Here is a 20321-nt window from a genome sequence, read left to right on the forward strand (position 1 = left end):
GCGGCATTGAAAATCTAATTTAAGAGAGCCCTGACGAGAAGAAGTTGCTGCTGCAGGTGGCCTGGCTTTAGGAAGACCAGTTTTTGAGGCTGGGAAGTCTAAGATGAAAAGTGCCGGCTAATTCAGCTCCTGTATAAACTCCATGAAGCCAGACATTTTGGACTGCTTTTTACTACTGAAATCCACGGATCTAGATTAGTTCCTGGTTCATAATTTTCAGAAGGACTGGAGAAGAGCAGAGATGAGAATGACTTTCAGAATTACAACAGCTTGGAAATCTTGAACAGCAGCCAGTCTGACAGGTAGAAAGTTGTGCTTTTACCATTTGGTTTAGGATTCTATCTGGTTTTTTTTCCTTTTTTTCTTCCTTTTCTTCTGAGCCATGTGACTGACACGGTCTTCGTGCTCAGGCCGGGTGTCAGGCGTGAGCCTCCAAGGTGGGTTAGCTGAGTTCAGGACATTGGACCACCAGAGACCTACAGCTCCATGTAATATCAACCAGCAAGAGCTCTCCCAGAGATCACCGTGTCAACACTAAGACCCAGCTCCACCCAAAGGCAAGCAAGCTCCAGTGCTGGACGCCCCATGCCAAACAACTAGCAAGACAGGAACACAGCCCCACCCATTAGCAGAGAGGCTGCCTAAAGTTATACTAATTTCACAGACAACAAAAACACACCACCATACGTGGCCCTGCCCACCAGAAGGATAAGATCCAGGCCCACCCACCAGAACACAGGCACCAGTCCCCTCCACCAGGAAGCCTACACAAGCCACTGAACCAACCTCACCCACTAGGGGCAGGCACCAAAAGCAATGGGAACTATGAACATGCAGCCTGTGAAAAGGAGACCCCAAACACAGTAAGTTAAACAAAATGAGAAGACAGAGAAATACACAGCAGATGAAGGAGCAGGGTAAAAACCCACCAGACTGAACAAATGAAGAGGAAATAGGCAGTCTACCTGAAAAAGAATTCAGAGTAATGATAGTAAAGATGAATCAAAATCTTGGAAATAGAATGCAGAAAATACAAGAAGTGTTTAACAAGGATCTAGAAGAACTAAAGAGCAAACAAACAATGATGAACAACACAATAAATGAAATTAAAAATTCTCTAGAAGGAATCAATAGCAGAATAACTGAGGCAGAAGAGCAGATAAGGGACCTGGAAGATAAAATAGTGGAAATAACTACCTCAAAGAAGAATAAAGAAAAAAGAATGAAAAGAATTGAGGCAGTCTCAGAGACCTCTGGGACAACATTAAATGCACCAACATTCGAATTATAAGGGGTCCCAGAAGAAGAGAAAAAGAAATGGTCTGAGAAAATATTTGAAGGGATTATAGTTGAAAATTTCCCAAAAATGGGAAAGGAAACAGTCAATCAAGTCCAGGAAATGCAGAGTCCCATGCAGGATAAATCCAAGGGGAAACACACTGAGACATATATTAATCAAACTATCAAAAATTAAATACAAAGAAAATATATTAAAAGCAACAAAGGAAAAGCAACAAATAACAAACAAGGGAATCCCCATAAGGTTAACAGCTGATCTTTGAGCAGAAGCTCTGCAAGCCAGAAGGGAGTGGCAGATCATATTTAAAGAGATGAAAGGGAAAAAACTACAGCCAAGGTTACTCTACCCAGCAAGGATCTCATTCAGATGCGATGGAGAAATTAAAAGCTTTCCAGAGAAGCAAAAGTAAAAGAATTCAACACCACCAAACCATCTTTACAACAAATGTTAAAGGAACTTCTCTAGGCAGGAGACACAAGAAGGAAAAGACCTACAAAAACAAACACAAAACAATTAAGAAAATGGTAATAGGAACATACATATCGATAATTACGTTAAATGTAAATGGAATAAATGCTCTAACCAAAAGACACAGACTGGCTGAATGAGTACAAAGACAAGACCCATATATATGCTGTCTACAAGAGACCCACTTCACACCTAGGGACAGATATAGACTGAAAGTGAGGGGATGGAAAAAGATATCCCATGCAAATGGAAATCAAAAGAAAGCTGGAGTAGCAATTCTCATATCAGACAAAATATACTTTAAAATAAAAATTATTATGAGAGACAAAGAAGGACACTACATAATGATCAAGGGATCAATCCAAGCAGAAGATATAAAAATTGTAAATATTTGTACACCCAACATAGGAGCACCTCACTACGTAATGCAAATATTAACAGCCATAAAAGGGGAAATCAACAGTAGCACAGTAATAGTAGGGGACTTTAAAACCCCACTTTCACCAATGGACAGGTCATCCACAATGAAAATAAATAGGGAAACACAAACTTTAATGACACATTAGACCAGAAAGAATTAATTGATATTTATAGGACATTCCATAAAAAACAACAGAATACACTTTCTTCTCAAGTGATCATAGAACATTCTCCAGGATAGATCATATCTTGGGTCACAAATCAAGCCTTGGTAAATTTAAGAAAATTGAAATCATATCAAGTATCTTTTCCAACCACAATGATATGAGACAAGATATCAATTACAGGAAAAAAACTGTAAAAAATACAAACACATGGAGGCTAAACAATATGCTACTAAGTAACCAAGAGATCACTGAAGAAATCAAAGAGGAAATCAAAAAATACCTAGAAACAAATGACAATGAAAACATGATGACCCAAAACCTATGGGAGGTAGCAAAACAGCTCTAAGAGGGAAATTTATAGTAATAAAATCCTCAAGATTTTAGAAACCTCAAGAAATAAGAAAAATCTCAAATAAACAACCTAACCTTACACCTAAAGCAATTAGAGAAAGAAGAATCACCAAAAAAACCCCAAAGTTAGCAGAAGGAAAGAAATCATAAAGATCAGATCAGAAATAAATGAAAAAGAAATTAAGGAAACAATAGCAAAGATCAATAAAATTAAAAGCTTGTTTTTTTAGAAGATAAGCAAAATCATAAACCATTAGCCAGACTCATCAAAAAAAAGGGAGAAGACTCAGATCAGCAGACTTAGAAATGAAAAAGGAGAAGTAACAACTGACACTGCAGAAATACAAATGATCATGAGAGATTACTACAAGAAACTCTATGCCAATAAACTGGACAACCTGGAAGAAATGGACAGATTCTTAGAAAAGTACAAGATTGCAAGACTGAACCAGGAAGAAATAGAAACTATGAACAGACCAATCACAAGCACTGAAATTGAAACCATGATTAAAAATCTTCCAACAAACAAAAGCCCAGGGCTAGATGGCTTCACAGGTGAATTCTATCAAACATTTAGAGAAGAGCTAACACCTATCCTTATCAAACTCTTCCAAAATATAGCAGAGGGAGGACTCCCAAATTCATTCTATGAGGTCACCATCACCCCAATACCAAAACCAGATGAAGATGTCACAAAAAAAGAAAACTACAGGCCAGTGTCAATGATGAACATAGATGAGAAAATCCTCAACAAAATACTAGCAAACAGAATCCAACAGCACATTGAAAGGATCATACACCATGATCAAGTAGGGTTTATCCCAGGAATGCAAGGATTCTTCAATATACACAAATCAATCAATTTGATAAACCATATTAACAAACTGAAGGAGAAAAACCATATGATCCTCTCAATAGATGCAGAAAAAGCTTTCGACAAAATTCAACACCGATTTATGATAAAAACCCTACAGAAAGTAGGCATACAGGGAATTTACCTCAACATAATAAAGGCCATATATGTCAGACCCACAGCCAACATCATTCTCAGTGGTGAAAAACTGAAACCATTTCCACTAAGATCAGGAACAACACAAGGTTTTCCACTCTCACCACTATTACTCAACATAGCTTTGGAAGTTTTAGCCATGGCAATCAGAGAAGAAAATGAAATAAAAGGAGTCCAAATCAGAAAAGAAGATGTAAAGCTGTCACTGTTTGCAGAGGACATGATACTATACATAGAGAATCCTAAAGATGCCACCAGAAAACTAATACAGGTAATCAATGAATTTGGTAAAGTAGCAGGATACAAAATTAATGCACAGAAATCTCTTGCATTCCTATACATTAATGATGAAAAATCTGAAAGAGAAATTAAGGAAACTCTCCCATTTACCATTGCAACAAAAAGAATAAAATACCTAGGAATAAACCTACCTAAGGAGACAAAAGACCTGTATGCAGAAAACTATAAGACACTGATGAAAGAAATTAAAGACAAGACAAACAGATGGAGAGATATACCATGTTCTTGGATTGGAAGAATCAACGTTGTGAAAGTAACTATACTATCCAAAGCAGTGTACAGGTTCAATGCAATACCTATCAAACTACCAATGGCATTTTTCACAGAACTATAAGAAAAAATTTCACAATTTGTATGGAAACACAAAAGACCCCGAATAGCCAAGGCAATCTTGAGAAAGAGAAACGGAGCTGGAGGAATCAGGCTCCCTGACTTCAGACTATACCTTAAAGCTACAGTAATCAAGACAGTATGGTACTGGCGCAAAAACAGAAATATAGATCAATGGAACAGGATAGAAAGCCCAGAGATAAAACCACACACATATGGCCACCTTAGCTTTGATAAAGGAAGCAAAAATATACCATGGAGAGAAGAGAGCCTCTTCATTAAGTGGTGCTGGGAAAACTGGACAGTTACATGTAAAAACATGAAATTAGAACACTCTATAACACCATACACAAAAATAAACTCAAAATGGATTAAAGCCCTAAATGTTAGGCTGGATATTATAAAACTCTTAGAGGAAACCATAGACAGAACACTCTTTGACATAAATCACAGCAAGATCCTTTTGGACCCACCTCCTAGAGAAATGGAAATTAAAAAAAAAATTAACAAATGGGACCTAATGAAACTTAAAAGCTTTTTCACAGCAAAGGAAACCATAAACAAGACCAAAAGACAACCCTCAGAATGGGAGAAAATGAAAATGAAGCAACTGACAAAGGATCAATCTCCAAAATTTATAAGCAGCTCATGCAGCTCAGTATTAAAAAAAGAAACAACCCAATCCAAAAATGAGCAGAAGACCTAAATAGACCTTTCTCCAAAGAAGATATACAGATTGCCAACAAACACATGAAAGGATGCTCAACATCACTAATCATTAGAGAAATGCAATCAAAACTACAATGAGGTATCATCTCATACTGGTCAGAATGACCATCATCAAAAAATCCACAAACAATAATTGCTGCAGAAGTTGTGGAGAAAAGGGAACCCTCTTGCACTGTTGGTAGGAATGTAATTGTTACAGCCACTATGGAGAACAGTATGTAGGTTACTTAAAAAACTAAAATTAGAACTACCATATGACCCAGCAATCCCACTACTGTGCATATGTCCTGAGAAAACCATAATTCAAAAAGAGACATGTATCACAATGTTCATTGCAGCACTATTTACAATAGCCCAGACATGGAAGCAACCTAAATGTCCATCAACGGATGAATGTGTAAAGCAGATGTGACACATATGTACAATGTGTACAATTACTCAGCCATAAAAAGAAACAAAATTGACTTATTTGTAGTGAGGTAGATGGACCTACAGTCTGTCATAGAGTGGAGTAAGTCAGAAAGAGAAATACAAATACCGTATGCTAACACATATATATGGAATCTAAAAAAAAATTAAAAGTTCTGATGAACCTAGGGGCAGGAGAGGAGTAAAGACACAGATGTAGAGAATGGCCTTGAGGGGAGGGGGAAGGGTAAGCTGGGACGAAGTGAGAGAGTGGCATGGACATATATACGCTATCAAATGTAAAATAGATAGCTAGTGGGAAGCAGCTGCATAGCACAGGGAGATCAGCTCGGTGCATTGTGACCACCTAGATGGGTGGGATAGGAAGGGTGGGAGGGAGATGCAAGAGGGAGGGGATATGGGGATATATGTATACATATAGCTGATTCAGTTTGTTTTACAGCAGAAACTAACAAAATTGTAAAGCAATTATACTCCAATAAAGATGCTAAAACAAATTTTCAGTTAGGTTTGGACTTCATCTGTTTCATGTGGATTTTATTTCTCTAGTGTAATCTTTATGTATTATGTTTTTTACCCTGCCTCGATTTGAAATTCAATCGAGTTTTTTTATTCTTGCTTAACTTTCATAAGCAATGTGTTTAATACAGTAGATGCATGTAATAAATCAAGGAATAATATACATAAACTTTCACTAATGTAGCAAGACGTGTGAAATCAGTCATTTAAAAAGGATAAGAATATTAATTTATTGCCTTAAATTAAGCAAAAGGAAATGATGTAATTGAGGCAATAAAAGACTAGTCTTTCATTTTTCTTTGGGAATGTTTTTAAAGAATGACCAAAGCCTTTTTATATAATATAAATTAAAGTGTTCATTAGCATGTACTGATGGGGAAGGAAAAAAGAAAACCTTCAACCAGTTTCTGTTTTCTTAAGAATTTATTCTGAAGTGAATTTTTAGCATCTTGATACTGCTTTATTGGCAAAGAAATTAAGGTACTTTATTTTGTTTGCCAATATTCCCACATATACATCTTTGTTTAGAACCCACAGTTTCTGCTAAATAAATTGCTTCCCTTTGGCTTTAGATCAAAGCAACCTCAAAAGGACGTCTTTTCTCAAATTCAATTACTGACTCTTGGGACTTACATGGAAAAGTTATGGTTATAAAAAAGGAAAGATCAGCCACTTGCATCTGAAGATGTTTATAGCATTAAGATAGATGGATTATACAAGGTCTGCTTCTAATATTTTCTCTTCTGATGATACAATTTAAAAAGATAAGCACTGATTCTTACTTTCAGAGTAGTCAGCTTTGTATTTTCCTCATTGTACCCCGATGTTCTCTTGAATTTGGGGTGTTAATTATATTCCACTAACCTTCACTTCTAAGATCCCAAGGCTCTTATCTGCTCAGATCCACAAATAACATCAGTTAGGTAAATGTGGCATTTCCACTCTCTCATGCAATCCTGTTTAACTATCAGTATCATGATAATACATCTAGGATTCTGTAGCATGGTCCTGGTTTCAAATATTTTTGAGTATGGATGTAAATTTATATGTTAGAACTCAGGCAGTGTTTTGATTTTTAGTTCTAATAATATAATCACTATAAATATATGAGACATTAAAACTTTGAAATGAAGTTTATTTTAAAAGAGTTCTCATTTTAAAACTGCAGGTAATATTTTAAAAACAGTTATATGTGAATTAATTAACATTATATATTACTATAAATGAAAGTGAATAGTTTCTGGTGGTGGCATAAATTACAAAAAGTAAAAGCATATTGAAACTACCTTTTGTCAGAAATTTACTTAGCAACAGGGCACAAGATGAAAGGTCTTGGCACTCATCTTGAATTAGAAAAACCTATTCACCCTAAAGAGCTATCAAAATTGTTACTCTGGTCAGCTGGGATAAGGGCCTGGAAGGGATGATTTGTTAAACAGTTGAGGTCAGAATCCTGTCATAGACAGTTCAGTGTGATAAAAATTTTGCCATTCAATTATTTTTTAAATTTAGGAGCTTTTAAGATTTAAGGTAATATTATGATTCTATAGAACTAAGTAAGTTTTATCCTACTGACCTGAGTCTTGTAATGCTTGTTCTGCTTTTGAGGACTCATAAGAATTCTTGTTTTCATCTATGCATGAAGCATATGTGTATCTCTCCACCACCTCTCTTGCATCCTTTTATTTCCTTGACCTCAGAGATTCACCTTTTGGAGTTATAAATGATCACTTTATGAGAATACAATTTCTGTTTGTGGCTGAGGGCTCCTCTCCTCTTTGTTTGACAAGTTCTATACAAAATTCCCTGGAATAGGAACAGGGTTCCTTCTTTATTCACTAGAAATGACCCAGGAAAAAAGGGGCCTTTGGACAATGTCTAGACTGTCTATCTTTGTGGAACAGATGTTCTAACAGTGTGCCCAGGTTGAAATGACAGCTTGTCATAGCAGGACTTCAGGTCTTACTGGAAAATCATAGCAACATTCTCAGTGATAATTTCTGGGATTAAGGAAAGCATCTGCAGAAGAGCAATAATGTTTTCAGATCTTGCAGGCACTGATTATTATGCCAGCATGATTAACACACTTCTCCTGGATCCAATGCATATTAAGCAAATCAGGAATAATGCTGTGCCTCTTACATTAGCTCTTTATTTCTTCTTAGTTCTATGTTCTTTGTCCAGTATCAAATTGTGGCTTTATTTAATTGAAAAAAATTAAAGGCATAGTAGGGTAATCTGGTCCAAGGCAGTATATCTTTAAAAACAAATATTCTTCCAGACTACTACACTGCACATATGTATCTAATATATACATAAGAGTATAAATTGAACCCAATCCCACTGACCAGAAAGAAATCCTGTGTCTTCAAAGAGAAGTTTTCCACCTCTCCAGGATAATCGGGTCCTAGGCATCCTTTCTAAATTTGATTTGATGAGCTCACGCCCCCCACAAGTATCCACTCATTCCTCCAAATTTATGCATATGACCAATGTATCTAGCCTCTAACTTCAACCTCCTATCAGGAAACACTGAGTCATTAAATAAAATAACATTGTGGTTTCTGGGGAATACAGGAGAGAACATCGTTCTCTTTTTGTACTTTGGCACCAAGAAGTTGGTATCAGGAACGGCTGCACCAGTATCTACAGTTGACTGACAGTTGTTTGCAACCTCAGACCCTCCAGTTTATCTTCTGTTGACAAAGAAATCTCCATCTGCTGTGTGTGACAAAGGAGTGCTCACTATTTCTCTACACATTGCTTGGAAGGAAACATCTTCCTTCTCGCCTCTGGTCTGAGTTTTTTAGCAGTATTTCCAAATAGCACATGCTCTTCTGGTGATCATAGCAGTTTCCACGGTTAAGTAAGAAACCTTTGAAACTGATCAGGCTCCAATTCCCATGTGCCTTGTCTGACATTTAGCTGGTGCTTGCCCTTTCATCCAAACTCTCTGGATACAGAATCCAGGAGACTTAAAAAAATAATAATAATAATTAAAAAAAAAACTATTCCTAAGGGATGGACAGAAGGAAGGGAGCACCATTTCCTGATAACAGTATAATTCCAAAATTAGTCTTACAAACAAAGGAGGGAGGGGACCCTGACATCACTGAATTCCCACAGCTGATATAGCTAGCAAATACTGGACCTCAACCAAAAATTTCAGAATGGATCTTCTTACCCTTTGCTAATTATAAAATAAATAGATTTCCAGACTTTTTGCAAGGAAAGGGCTTAAATATGCACTTTGAAAATGATAGGGAGAGAAAGAAGAGAAATTTTTTACTTTCCTCACAAGATAAAACTGATCTTCATCTCATGGCCGTATTCTCCAAGTTTATGAGCTTTAACTAAAATAGATTAAAGGGGACAGTGAAAAGTATTTGGGGTTTTTTTTTGTCTTCTGTCCAGAAAATTTTCCCATCTTTTATCTGATAGTGTCCCCTAGCCCTTGACCTCTGGCACATGACCCAGGTGTGATAAAATCCCATTGCCTTGGCCATAGCAGTTGATCCAAGGGCGATGCAAGTAGAGTCAGTCAAATGGCTTCCTTGAGATTTCTGTATAGATTCTGTGAGAAAGAAGTTCTGTTCCCTTTAGTTGGGTACAAATTAAGTTTCTTTGGTTGAAAGTATTATAAGCCAATGCAGACTACTTTAAGCAAAAAAAGTTTATTGTAAGGATATGAGAAATCTCTCAGTGCTGAAGGAAAGCTTAACAACCTGACCTCATGAAGTCAGCCTCAAGAATATGGGTATCAAAATAGACAATTTCTTCAGGCGGCAGGGCCTAACCTTCGGAATGAATTAGCTCTAGCTTTTTTCTGCCCTCCCTCATTCAACTCAGCTCAAGATTCAAGTTCCAGAAAAAAAGCAAGTGTGATTGGCTCAGCTAGTCACAAGCCTTTACCTAGGTTAAGCAGGAAAGGGACACTGATTGACAGTCCCCCTGGACTGCAGTGAACAGGAGAGGCATAGTTCCCCAAAGGAAAACCATGTTTCTGTTACTAAAAGAAGGGGGAAGTAGTTCGAAGCAGGCAGAAACTGATGTTCACCAAAGATTGATAAGCCAGGGCAACCAGGGGACCTTTCCTGATCTGTGCCTGCAATAGCTCAAATGGGGCCAATAGGCAAAGAAGAGCCAAATGAGCAGTCCAGAAACCCTGCTCAGCCTCACTGCCAGCCTTAGCAGCTCATACATTTCTGTTTAAACCAGTTTCATTTTGGTTTCTGTCACTTGCAACCAACAAAGTCCTGAGTGACGACTAGTTTTTATGTGAGTTATTTTTAGGCCTAGAGGCCTCTGGAATGTCCTTTTGAAAATTAGACCCACCCTCAACTTGTACATATTGAATAAGTAACTTTTCTTGGGATCTTCTTGCAATAAGTCCCTAAGCTTTTCAGGGACTCCTGGAGGAGTTGTTTATCCTTGAGGGAACTTCTGAAATCAGTGAGAAGACTTTGGCTTTGGGGTTCTATTCCAGGAAACAGCTCTATTTCAGGAAGACTTCAGTGGACAAAGGAAGAGGCAACCTGGCAGGTAATCTCTGAATGAGACTAGGGATTATAAAGATAAATATAAACTATTTCTATGAGGTAAATACTACAACTCCTTAGGAACTTGTTATACTTAAAAAGTACACCTTATTCCTACATTCTCTCATTTTTCCTAATGTTAATTTCTGGTGTTTATTGGCCTAAATATAAAATATCCCACTGTGGAACAGTTTCTGTATCTAAAGATTCAGTAGGAGTGCCTAAAAGAAAACTCTTTTCTGCAAATGTAAGGATAATTATGTGGGTGGGAAAATCTCCACCTTTTGTTTCCCTGAGTTCTTGTCACTTTCCATCAAGGCAGTAACACAGTTGGCAGCAATAGGAAAGTCCAGGCTGCCTGTTTGTGCTTTGATCAAATGTCACACTGAGCTTCACGCAATCTGATGCCATGGGTGGTGAGCAGGGCTTTTGACAAAGTCCCAGCAGTTGAAACAGTGAGATCCCAGGGCCCTCCTTGTTACTTTCTTAGAAAACTCTAGGTAGACAGGTAAAAAAAAAAAATCTGTGTTCAATGGCAAAAGAAGATTGTATGCAGAACTATTGGTCAAGAAATTGGTTCCTACTTTGAGGAATAGCAGCCTTTCCAAGAGCTGTGCTGAGAGACCGTAGAAGAGGAGAGGATGGCATTGTTTAAAAAACTAGACACAAATGGAGAACTATTCAAGACTAGCCTTACTCCAATAAATATTAACATGACTGCTCTCTAAAAGCTTGGAATTCTACCAAGGCAAGATTTTATTTAGGCCCAAAGCATTCTCATTAAAATACACTTGACAGGGCATTACATCTTTGTGAGGATTATTTTAATCACTGTTTTTTTTTTTTTTTCCTAACTGAGATAAAATTCACATAACATAAAATTCATCATGTCGGGCTTCCCTGGTGGCGCAGTGGTTGAGAGTCCGCCTGCCGATGCAGGGGACGCGGGTTCGTGCCCCGGTCCAGGAGGATCCCACATGCCACGGAGCGGCTGGGCCCGTGAGCCATGGCCACTGAGCCTGCATGTCTGGAGCCTGTGCTCTGCAACGGGAGAGGCCACAGCAGTGAGAGGCCCGCATACCAAAAAAAAAAAAAAAAAAAAAAAAAATTCACCATGTTAACCATTTTAAAGTGTGCAATTCAGTGGTCTTACTGTGTTGACAATGTCTGTGCAAGTGTTGCCACTATCTTATTCCAGAACATTTTTATCACCCTCAAATCCCTGTTTTCTTTTTCTTTCTTTTTTTTTTTTTTTTTTTTTTTTTTTGCGGTACACGGGCCTCTCACTGTTGTGGCCTCTCCCGTTGCGGAGCACAGGCTCCGGATGCGCAGACTCAGCGGCCATGGCTCACGGGCCCAGCCGCTCCGTGGCATGTGGGATCTTCCCGGACCGGGGCACGAACCCGCGTCCCCCTCATCGGCAGGCGGACTCTCAACCACTGCGCCACCAGGGAAGCCCGCCTGTTTTCTTAACATCTAGTTGCAGTAAGAGTTTTGATCCCAAGGAGGTTTGCAGGAGGAGAATAAAAAGAGGGAGAGAAGGTTTGGGCTGAGTGCCTGGGGATGGACATCATGATAAAAAGACACTCTTTAGAATGCTAGTTAGAGTTGGCTCTGGGGTTTTGGCAAAGAGATATATCTCCTGACTTTCATAATTGTGTAGGACAGCAAGTATGATTCTTAAAATTAATGGGATAGTGTTTAAAAATAATTTTGTGCCACTGAAAAGTCAATCCTATTACAAGCCTCTCTCAAAAGTGTGTTTGGCTCTATTCAGACCATGAGCCCTGGGTAATGCCCTGGGATGTACCTGTACTACCTGGGAGAGTCTTCTTAATGAGAGTAAAACCAAGAGATGACTTAAAGTTGATATGGCTTTCAGTGGGACAATGGGAACTTGCCTGTGGGAACTAGATATACGTTATTTGATATACCAGCTGTGCATATAAAGAGAAAAGAATTAAAAGGAAAATAAAATCCAGAAGAGTGCATTCCCTTTAGTATGCTAGCTTGAAGTCTATAAACCAGGTCCCCGATGTTCTGGTCAAGGATACAAGCTTTCATCTTAGCAGGTGACTTGATGCTCATGTGCCAACGGCAGGACTTAGTCACCAAGGTCCTTTACAAAGTAACTTTGTGCTCCAAAACCAAAGGGAGCAAAGATGGTTTTGAAATCTAACCTTAGGTTCCTGCCTACTAATGTTTACCAAAAGGTGGACTCAAGCTTTGAACGGGTATAATAGGCGTTTCACTGAATTCTGTGAGTGAATTAAACTGTGAGCACTTCAGGTGCAGGTTGTGGAGATGAGGCAAGGAATCTGCCCTGGGCCGTGATTATCTGTACAAAGTAAAATCAACAAACAAGGATAAGGCTATAAGTAAGTTTCCTGCAGCACCAGTTTTATAATAAATGTGTTTTTCTTTTTGGTTGAACTTTCCATTGACTAAAATCATTTATTTCCTTGGAGATAATTTAAGTACATAGCCAATGAAATAGTTTTCCTGTGTTTACATGTCAAAAAAAAGCTTGGTAGCTCACTGTTTCCTCAATTTGAACATGCTTAAAAGTATTCCTTAGTGGGCTTCCCTGGTGGCGCAGTGGTTGAGAGTCTGCCTGCCGATGCAGGGGACACGGGTTCGTGCCCCGGTCCAGGAAGATCCCACATGCCGTGGAGCGGCTGGGCCCGTGAGCCATGGCCGCTGAGCCTGCACGTCCGGAGCCTGTGCTCTGCAACAGGAGGGGCCACAGCAGTGAGAGGCCCATGTACCGCAAAATTAAAAAAAAAAGAAGAAGAAGTATTCCTAGTATTCCAGGACATTCCTCTGATCAGAGGTTGAATGGCAACCTTATAAATAGTCTTACTTAGAAAATGAACCAAACGGGAAAACTGTGCACATTTGCATAAAAATAAATTCTAATTTATTTGGATCCATCTCTTTAATCTGTTTGTTATAACTATAGGCACTGGTGTGTAACTATAGCAGAGAAGTAGCTTCATGGTAATCCAGATAGCATGTCACTTAGAATCAACACTTTTTCCCCTCTTGCATTTTCAATTGTTACAATAAGATTGGCTTTCAGAGTAGGTGACCACACTGTCCCTTGATGGAGGCTGGAAGGGGTCTCCTTTCCCAAAATGGTTCACTCTCCATCTACTATGGGGTCTGAAGTTATACTGCTGGACATTTATTTCTTGGATCATGAAGGTCTTTTGTTCATCAAGAAGAATTTACTTAAAAAGTGCAAATACACATGGATGGGTGACTCATGAAGCATTTTATTATATTTTAACTTGATTACCAGCTGAAAGTGGATCGGACATGTTGATTTTGCCTCACTCTTTCTTTCCTGCAATGGGCTATCCCTTCCTTTAAGGAAGTATTCTTCTCCCAGTCCAGCTCTGTGCTTCTGGAAGCCACTAGTCACAACATCCTCCTTCCCCCCACTTATTTCCCTGTGCCCCTCCGCCCTGCGGCTGGTGCATGACCAGGCTTGTCCAACCATACTTCCCCACCCCTGGCTACAAAGATTGATTCATGGCCCTGGATGAGTACCCAACCCAAAACAGGACAGGGTATTTTCTTGCACTTTTTCTAACTGGAGCTGGTGGGAAAATGCTTTTTTTCCTCTCTGGAGGAGAGATAAGGAGGGCAGCCCTTAATTAATTGTGGCCATGTGTCCAGACTCTCCTGACATCCCATTTGAGGGAATGAAAGTCTCAATGCAGAGAGAAGCAGAGTGGAGAGACACAGGTGCCCTGATGGGATCTGAGACCCTGAATCTATGGGACTCTAAGGCTGACGGCATGCACTTTCTTAGTTTGTTTACACTTGTGCCAGTAAATCACCCTTTCTCCTTAAGCTATTATAACTGGGGGCATCTGCCATTAACAAAAAGATGTCTGAAAACCAAAAACAAGCATTTTATAAAAGGACACAGGACTAACTAGGGAAGGAGTGGTGTTCTGGTCAAGGACTGTGTGTGGGAGCTGGGCCAACCCTAATTGTCCAGTGGTTCAATGGGATTCATTGTGTGTTAAAGTTACCTACATCTTTTCAGACTTTACTTTCAAATCAATTGAGAGGTAGGGCAAGGTGACCAAAGTCTCTGAGAATGAGAGTTCATATTACTCTGGGGCCACAACGGCCTTGACAGTCTCCTGGGTTATTGAATGCAGGGTGAGGCTGCATGAGACCCATGGGAGAGTAAGATTGTGCAATATTTGGTTTAAGACCTTCCTGCTGTATGTCAGTCCACTGACTCAGATTCTCCACCAAATAAAAGAAGCAACACATGGGTTGACAAGGGAGTCCCTGCTTTCATCCATAATTGACCTTGGAGTACTTGACTTTATTTAAATTTATATCTGTTCATAATACATTAGGGTTTTTGTTTTGTTTTGTTTTTTCCTGTACAGGTAGTTTTTTTTTCCCTTTTAAACAAAAATATAGAGAAAAAATGGACAAAGAAGCAAAGGTGGGATTTAATGTTTTCTAACATCCCTCCACAACCATTAGAGTCCTCGTTCCTCAGTACTATTTTAATTTTGACCCATCAAACTCTCAAAGGGACAAAATCATCATTAGATAGCAAATGATATTATTTTTGTCAAAAATGAGAGTAATGAGAAGTAGGTACCTTGCAATAAAATCTTTTTTTCCACTAGATTCAAAATACAGTTGAGAAGTTGAAAGCTTCTCTCAGGTGAGCTGGAGAACTTTCTCCAATGTGCCGTACAATCATCATCTGTTTCTTCTTATGCAACCAATTTGAAATATGGCCGTGATGCCTTAGAATAAAGACCTTTAAATGCATAATATTCTCTATTGGATTTTATTCTTTTAGGTTTCAAGGTGGTGAAAGCAAATTAAACTGTCTTTATGTTGTTCTGTGGAAAGAGAAAAGGCTGCATTTCAAAGTGATGGTGTTACATGCCATTTCAATCTCGGGAAAGTGCTATTCAAAATCGAAAATTAAAACCAAACTCATATTAAACAGTTCCCCATGTGGTCAGGATGCTGGGAGTGTCTCACTTTCTGCGGCCACCACGTCACCTACTTTCTCCTCCTTCACTATTTCCACATTCCTCCTCTTTTTTCATGATTACTTATGAGTAATAAAGGAAGCAGGAGTAAGAACAATTGCATGTTCCTGGCTTTACAAGAGTGCTGCACATCAAAGGAAGACATTCATCCCAAGGAATCATAGTTTTGCAAGAGATCCACCAGGCAGAACGAGGTTTGCTATCGCTGCCACAGAGCAGAGAAATAGCCTCACTGCACCAGAGCTGCGCAGGCGCCCTGGGGTGATTGCCCAGGTTGCCACACACATCTGCCCTGGGGCAAGGTAATAATCCACATCTCTAAGCCTGTGCTTCTTCTTGTGGAATCCGTAAAGGTACTTGCTTCAGAGGTTATTCTGAGAATTAAATGCACATGAAATGCTGAGCAAAATGCCTGCCGTGTAGTATTAAATGTGAACTCATATTATTGCTGATGATGACAGTCCGAGGGTTTTTCTCCCCCAGGTTTGTTATCATCTCTGAGAGAAAACTTTTTAAAAAATCCAAACCAGAGTGGCTATTAAATTTTTCTGAACCACCCAGATTTCATTCCCAACCAGGCTTCCCTGTTTGTTTCTAGCTCATTAGCCTATTATTAAAACACAAATTTCTTTCCTTCCCCATGCCTGTCTTGGTGAGTCTATCGTCCCGTCTACACTTTTTTTTTTTTTTTTTTCAGTACGCGGGCCTCTCACCGCTGTGGCCTCTCCCGTTGCGGAGCACAGGCTCTGGACGCGCAGGCTCAGCGGCCATGGCTCACGGGCCCAGCCGCTCCGCAGCATGTGGGATCTTCCCGGACCGGGGCACGAACCCGCGTCCCCTGCATCGGCAGGTGGACTCTCAACCACTGCGCCAGCAGGGAAGCCCCCGTCTACACTTTTAGACAAGCCCCTCTCCTTGCCCCACTTCAGAGCCCCATCCCTGGGGGCCTGAGGTCTCCTCCTTGGGCCCTGCTCTTCCCTCACTGCCACCCAGCAAGACACTTATCAGACCTGTTTCAGTCCCCTCTTCAGTCTCAGAGACTCTTCTTTAAGGAACTGCTTATTCATCCCCTGCCTCTCACACGGTGAAATCACACCCAGCCTGGAGTTAGGAGTTTGCATGCTGTCTCTAATCATGCAGAATGGAGGTCGGGCCAGGCCAGCACACTGTTGGCCCAGTATGCTGTCTGGCATTGTGGCCTTGCTTTCTGCTTTGTTGCCAGAAAAGCTATATGCATCACCTACGACCAAGGGCCAGTGTGTGACTGTCACATGGTAATACTGACCTCTAGGGGCTGGCTTTCCTTCACATAGAGTCTTTATCTTCTCATTGAGTTCCAGGACTGTGATGGCAGCCTCTTGCTTAGCTGTTGCCAAATCAGTTTGTAGCTTTTCCAGTTTCCTTTGGTGCTTTAGTTTCTTAAAAAAAATAAGAGTTTCCGTCACTAGAGACAGATGCATCAAAGGAATAAAAAGAACTAATGATGTCTGAACAAACAGGGCCTTTGAAAGCTGGCTTAGATGAAATGCTCCCTGTTCATCTAGACTGAGTCCTGTCTGAGGTACATGTGCTCCTGTCAGAGCACTGGAATCACCAACAATAAAAGCTTACTCTCTGCATCATAGTATCTTTCACCCTATTGAATGGTTTTTATCTGGATCTGAGCCTTGTGTTTTGGCTGCTTATATAGAGAGGCAATTAGAAAAGAACTCTAGTTGGCAGTCTGCATTTTACCATTGAAGTGCCAAAACCTAAAAACATCTGATTTTTTTTCCAGTCTGTAAGTAGACTCACATGAAATAATCACCGCCTTGATTCTGTCATTTTTGCCCTAACACCATAATGGTTCGCATTCAAACAAACTCTAAAACATGTGATGCTACCATGAAATGCTGATGTTTATAAATATTTACTATGGTATCTATTTAGAGAAAGTGGTCAGTGGTAAGAGGGTTTTCAAGCAATTGAAATAACAAGGACAGGAATTCCTTGCTATAAAATAATCTGATTTATGACATTGAGACCTTTGAAGGAACTACATTAAGAAGTTGTTACATAACCAAAGGATTCCCATTGAAACTATATGACTAGAAAGCTCCATTTATGGTTCTCACGATGGATTTGATTTATCAAACTTGGATTTCTCTGCAACTACAGAGAAGCTGTCTGTTGTGAAAAGTGCTGCGTTTGCATTTTTGTGTTGCTGCCTTTCCACTGAAGAGCTCACCTTGCCAAGTCTTTGTGGGCTGGTAATTAGGAAGCCCAGAAAATAAACGACTAACATTTCTTTTTTTTTTTTCTTTTTTTAAAATAGATTTAATTAATTAATTAAATTTTGGTTGGGGGGCTGCGTTGGGTCTTTGTTGCTGTGCACGGGCTTTCTCTAGTTGCGGCGAGCGGGGGCTACTCTTCGTTGCGGTGTGAGGGCTTTTCATTGCGCTGGCTTCTCTTGTTGTGGAGCATGGGCTCTAGGTGTACAGGGTTCAGTAGTTGTGGCATGCGGGCTTCAGTAGTTGTGGCTCGCGGGCTTAGTTGCTCCACGGCATATGGGATCTTCCCGGACCAGGGCTCGAACCCGTACGACTAACATTTCTTATCAGATATAAATCTTGAGATAAGGAAAGGAATAGTTTTTGCTCACCAGGGAAGATGGTGTTCCCCAGTCTTTAAAAAGAGTAGACTCAGGTAGCAGGGAATCACTCCCTGTTTTGAGAGTAAAGCCAATAAAATCAGTTTATCAAAGATGGGATTACATAGTCACAGACTTCCCATTTTAAAGACAGCAAGACAGGACTTCATGAAAGCTTAATTAATGGCATATGCCCAGATAAAAGAAAATGCATTATTCAAAGGAGAATGGTGGTCATGGAACTTCATTAATGAGCGTTAGAGGGGTGGAAGTGGGCAGAATTTACTCAGCCCGTCCAGGTGAGAGGCGCCCTGAGCCACAGACGTTCTGCTAGAGGGGCAGTTAGCATTCATGTGCTCATTTTATCATTGTACTAATTATGAAGCACCCCTTTGGTGTTAGACACCGTGCTGGCCAGCTGTTAAAACAGTGCTGATAAGATCTCTGCTCCATGTCACTAAGACCTTCTTACTCACTGTCTTTCTCTGTGTCTCTGTTCACCTAAACCCTTCACAATTTGGCCTGTCATGCAGCTGAGTTCAGGGAGAGACTGCGCTGATGAAGAGATGCAGGTGCCTAAGTATTTGGTAGCTGTGTTTCTCACAGTAAATTAAATTGTCTTGCTAATCTGTACTTCTCTCTCTTGTAAACTGGTTTGCATTAGCTTGTTCATGCAGACCTCCTCTATCCCAGGTCTATGGCGATCACACCTGTGAGGGGCCTTTCCTGATGCTGCTTCAAGACGGCTCCATGCTCAGATTTTTCACTTTGCTTTTACCACTTAGAACATTGGGGATGGAAAGCAGGAGGAAGGATGTAGAAACGAAAATTGAGAAAGTGGAGGGAATGAGGGAAAGGATGGCAAGAGGGATTCAGAACAGAGTGCTAATGAAAAGTATCAAAAAAAGAACTGATAATGATATACAGGCTGAAGTGTCAGGGATTTGGTGTACTGATGAGCACGATTTACACTGAAACGTGTAGGAAGGTAAGACGGGTTGATGGATGGATAGAGAAACTGATAGATACGTGATAAACTGAAGATAGCAAAGTGTCAATTGTAGTGTCTAGCTATGAAGGATATAGGCGTTTACTATAAAATTATGTCAACTTTTCTGTATGTGGAATTTTACGTGATAAAATTTTGGGAGGAGAAAGAACTAAGGATTTAGTTTCCTTACATTGTCCCTCCCTTAATTCTTTTTTTTTTTTTTAGTTTCTGCTTTATAACAAAGTGAATCAGTCATACATATACATCTGTTCCCACATCCCTTCCCTCATGCATCTCCCTCCCTCCCACCCTCCCCACCTCCCTTAATTCTTAATAGGTGGTATTCAAATTCTGAAAACGTGTCACATCTATTCATATGCAGGTAAATATTCTTCCAGAAACTTTTCTCAGAGTAGATATTGATACTAAGTAAACAAAGAAAAAATAAATGCAAGTTGGTGAGAATTGTTGGCTGATCCCTAGGAGCTGGCATGGTGTCATTAAGTAAAACTCTTAACGAGCTACATTTCCATCCTGACGGGATGACTTAAGGGATAGTGCACAGGAACTCAGTGGAAAGATATAGCGCTCCTCGGTATCATTTAAAATTTTCAGCTTTTCAGTTAAAAAGACAACTCTTTTAAAAAATTCCCATTTCCAAACCACCTTTTTGTCTTCCTCTTATTGTTATTGTTTTTTGTCTCTTATTATTGTTATAATATTTGTCTATTTGCCTTATGATCTGAGAAAGAAGCTGAGGATATTTAGTTTGGAGAAGACAGTATATAGGGGAGTTATGACAGTTGACTTCAGTTATCTAAGGGGTAGTCAAGAGGAGAGGAAGTTGAGTCAAACAGTATTGTTCCAGAGATAGCATGAGAAACAATGTGGAGGAAACACAAGGAGGCAGATTGTGGCACAGCATGAGAAAGCACCCTCCAGCAGTTAGAGCTTGAATCCATAACAAGATAGGATGAGTCCTGGCAAAGACCTCCTGCTCTGGGCAGACTCAGGCACAGCCTGCCTGGGTGGACATCTTCAGGCAGGCCCAGAGTAACCTCTGGGACCTGGGTCAAGAAGTAACTGGAGGTCTGGC

The 20321-nt window shown here is 39.9% G+C and overlaps 1 protein-coding gene across 1 annotated transcript in view; it reads right to left on the reverse strand.

The window, feature by feature from the left end:
* The window catches only part of CCDC192 (coiled-coil domain containing 192), a gene marked incomplete at its 3' end in the record, with an annotated part of 200558 nt that overhangs the window by 47996 nt on the left and 132241 nt on the right, over positions 1-20321 (reverse strand). Inside the window, exon 6 of the mRNA XM_082620304.1 lies at positions 16891-17023. Within this exon, the coding sequence (XP_082476430.1) occupies positions 16891-17023 (133 nt within the window). The remainder of the gene's footprint in view (positions 1-16890; positions 17024-20321) is intronic.

The sequence above is a fragment of the Mesoplodon mirus genome, assembly GCF_964341445.2.
Source record: "Mesoplodon mirus genome assembly, chromosome: 5".
Lineage (NCBI taxonomy): Eukaryota > Metazoa > Chordata > Mammalia > Artiodactyla > Ziphiidae > Mesoplodon > Mesoplodon mirus.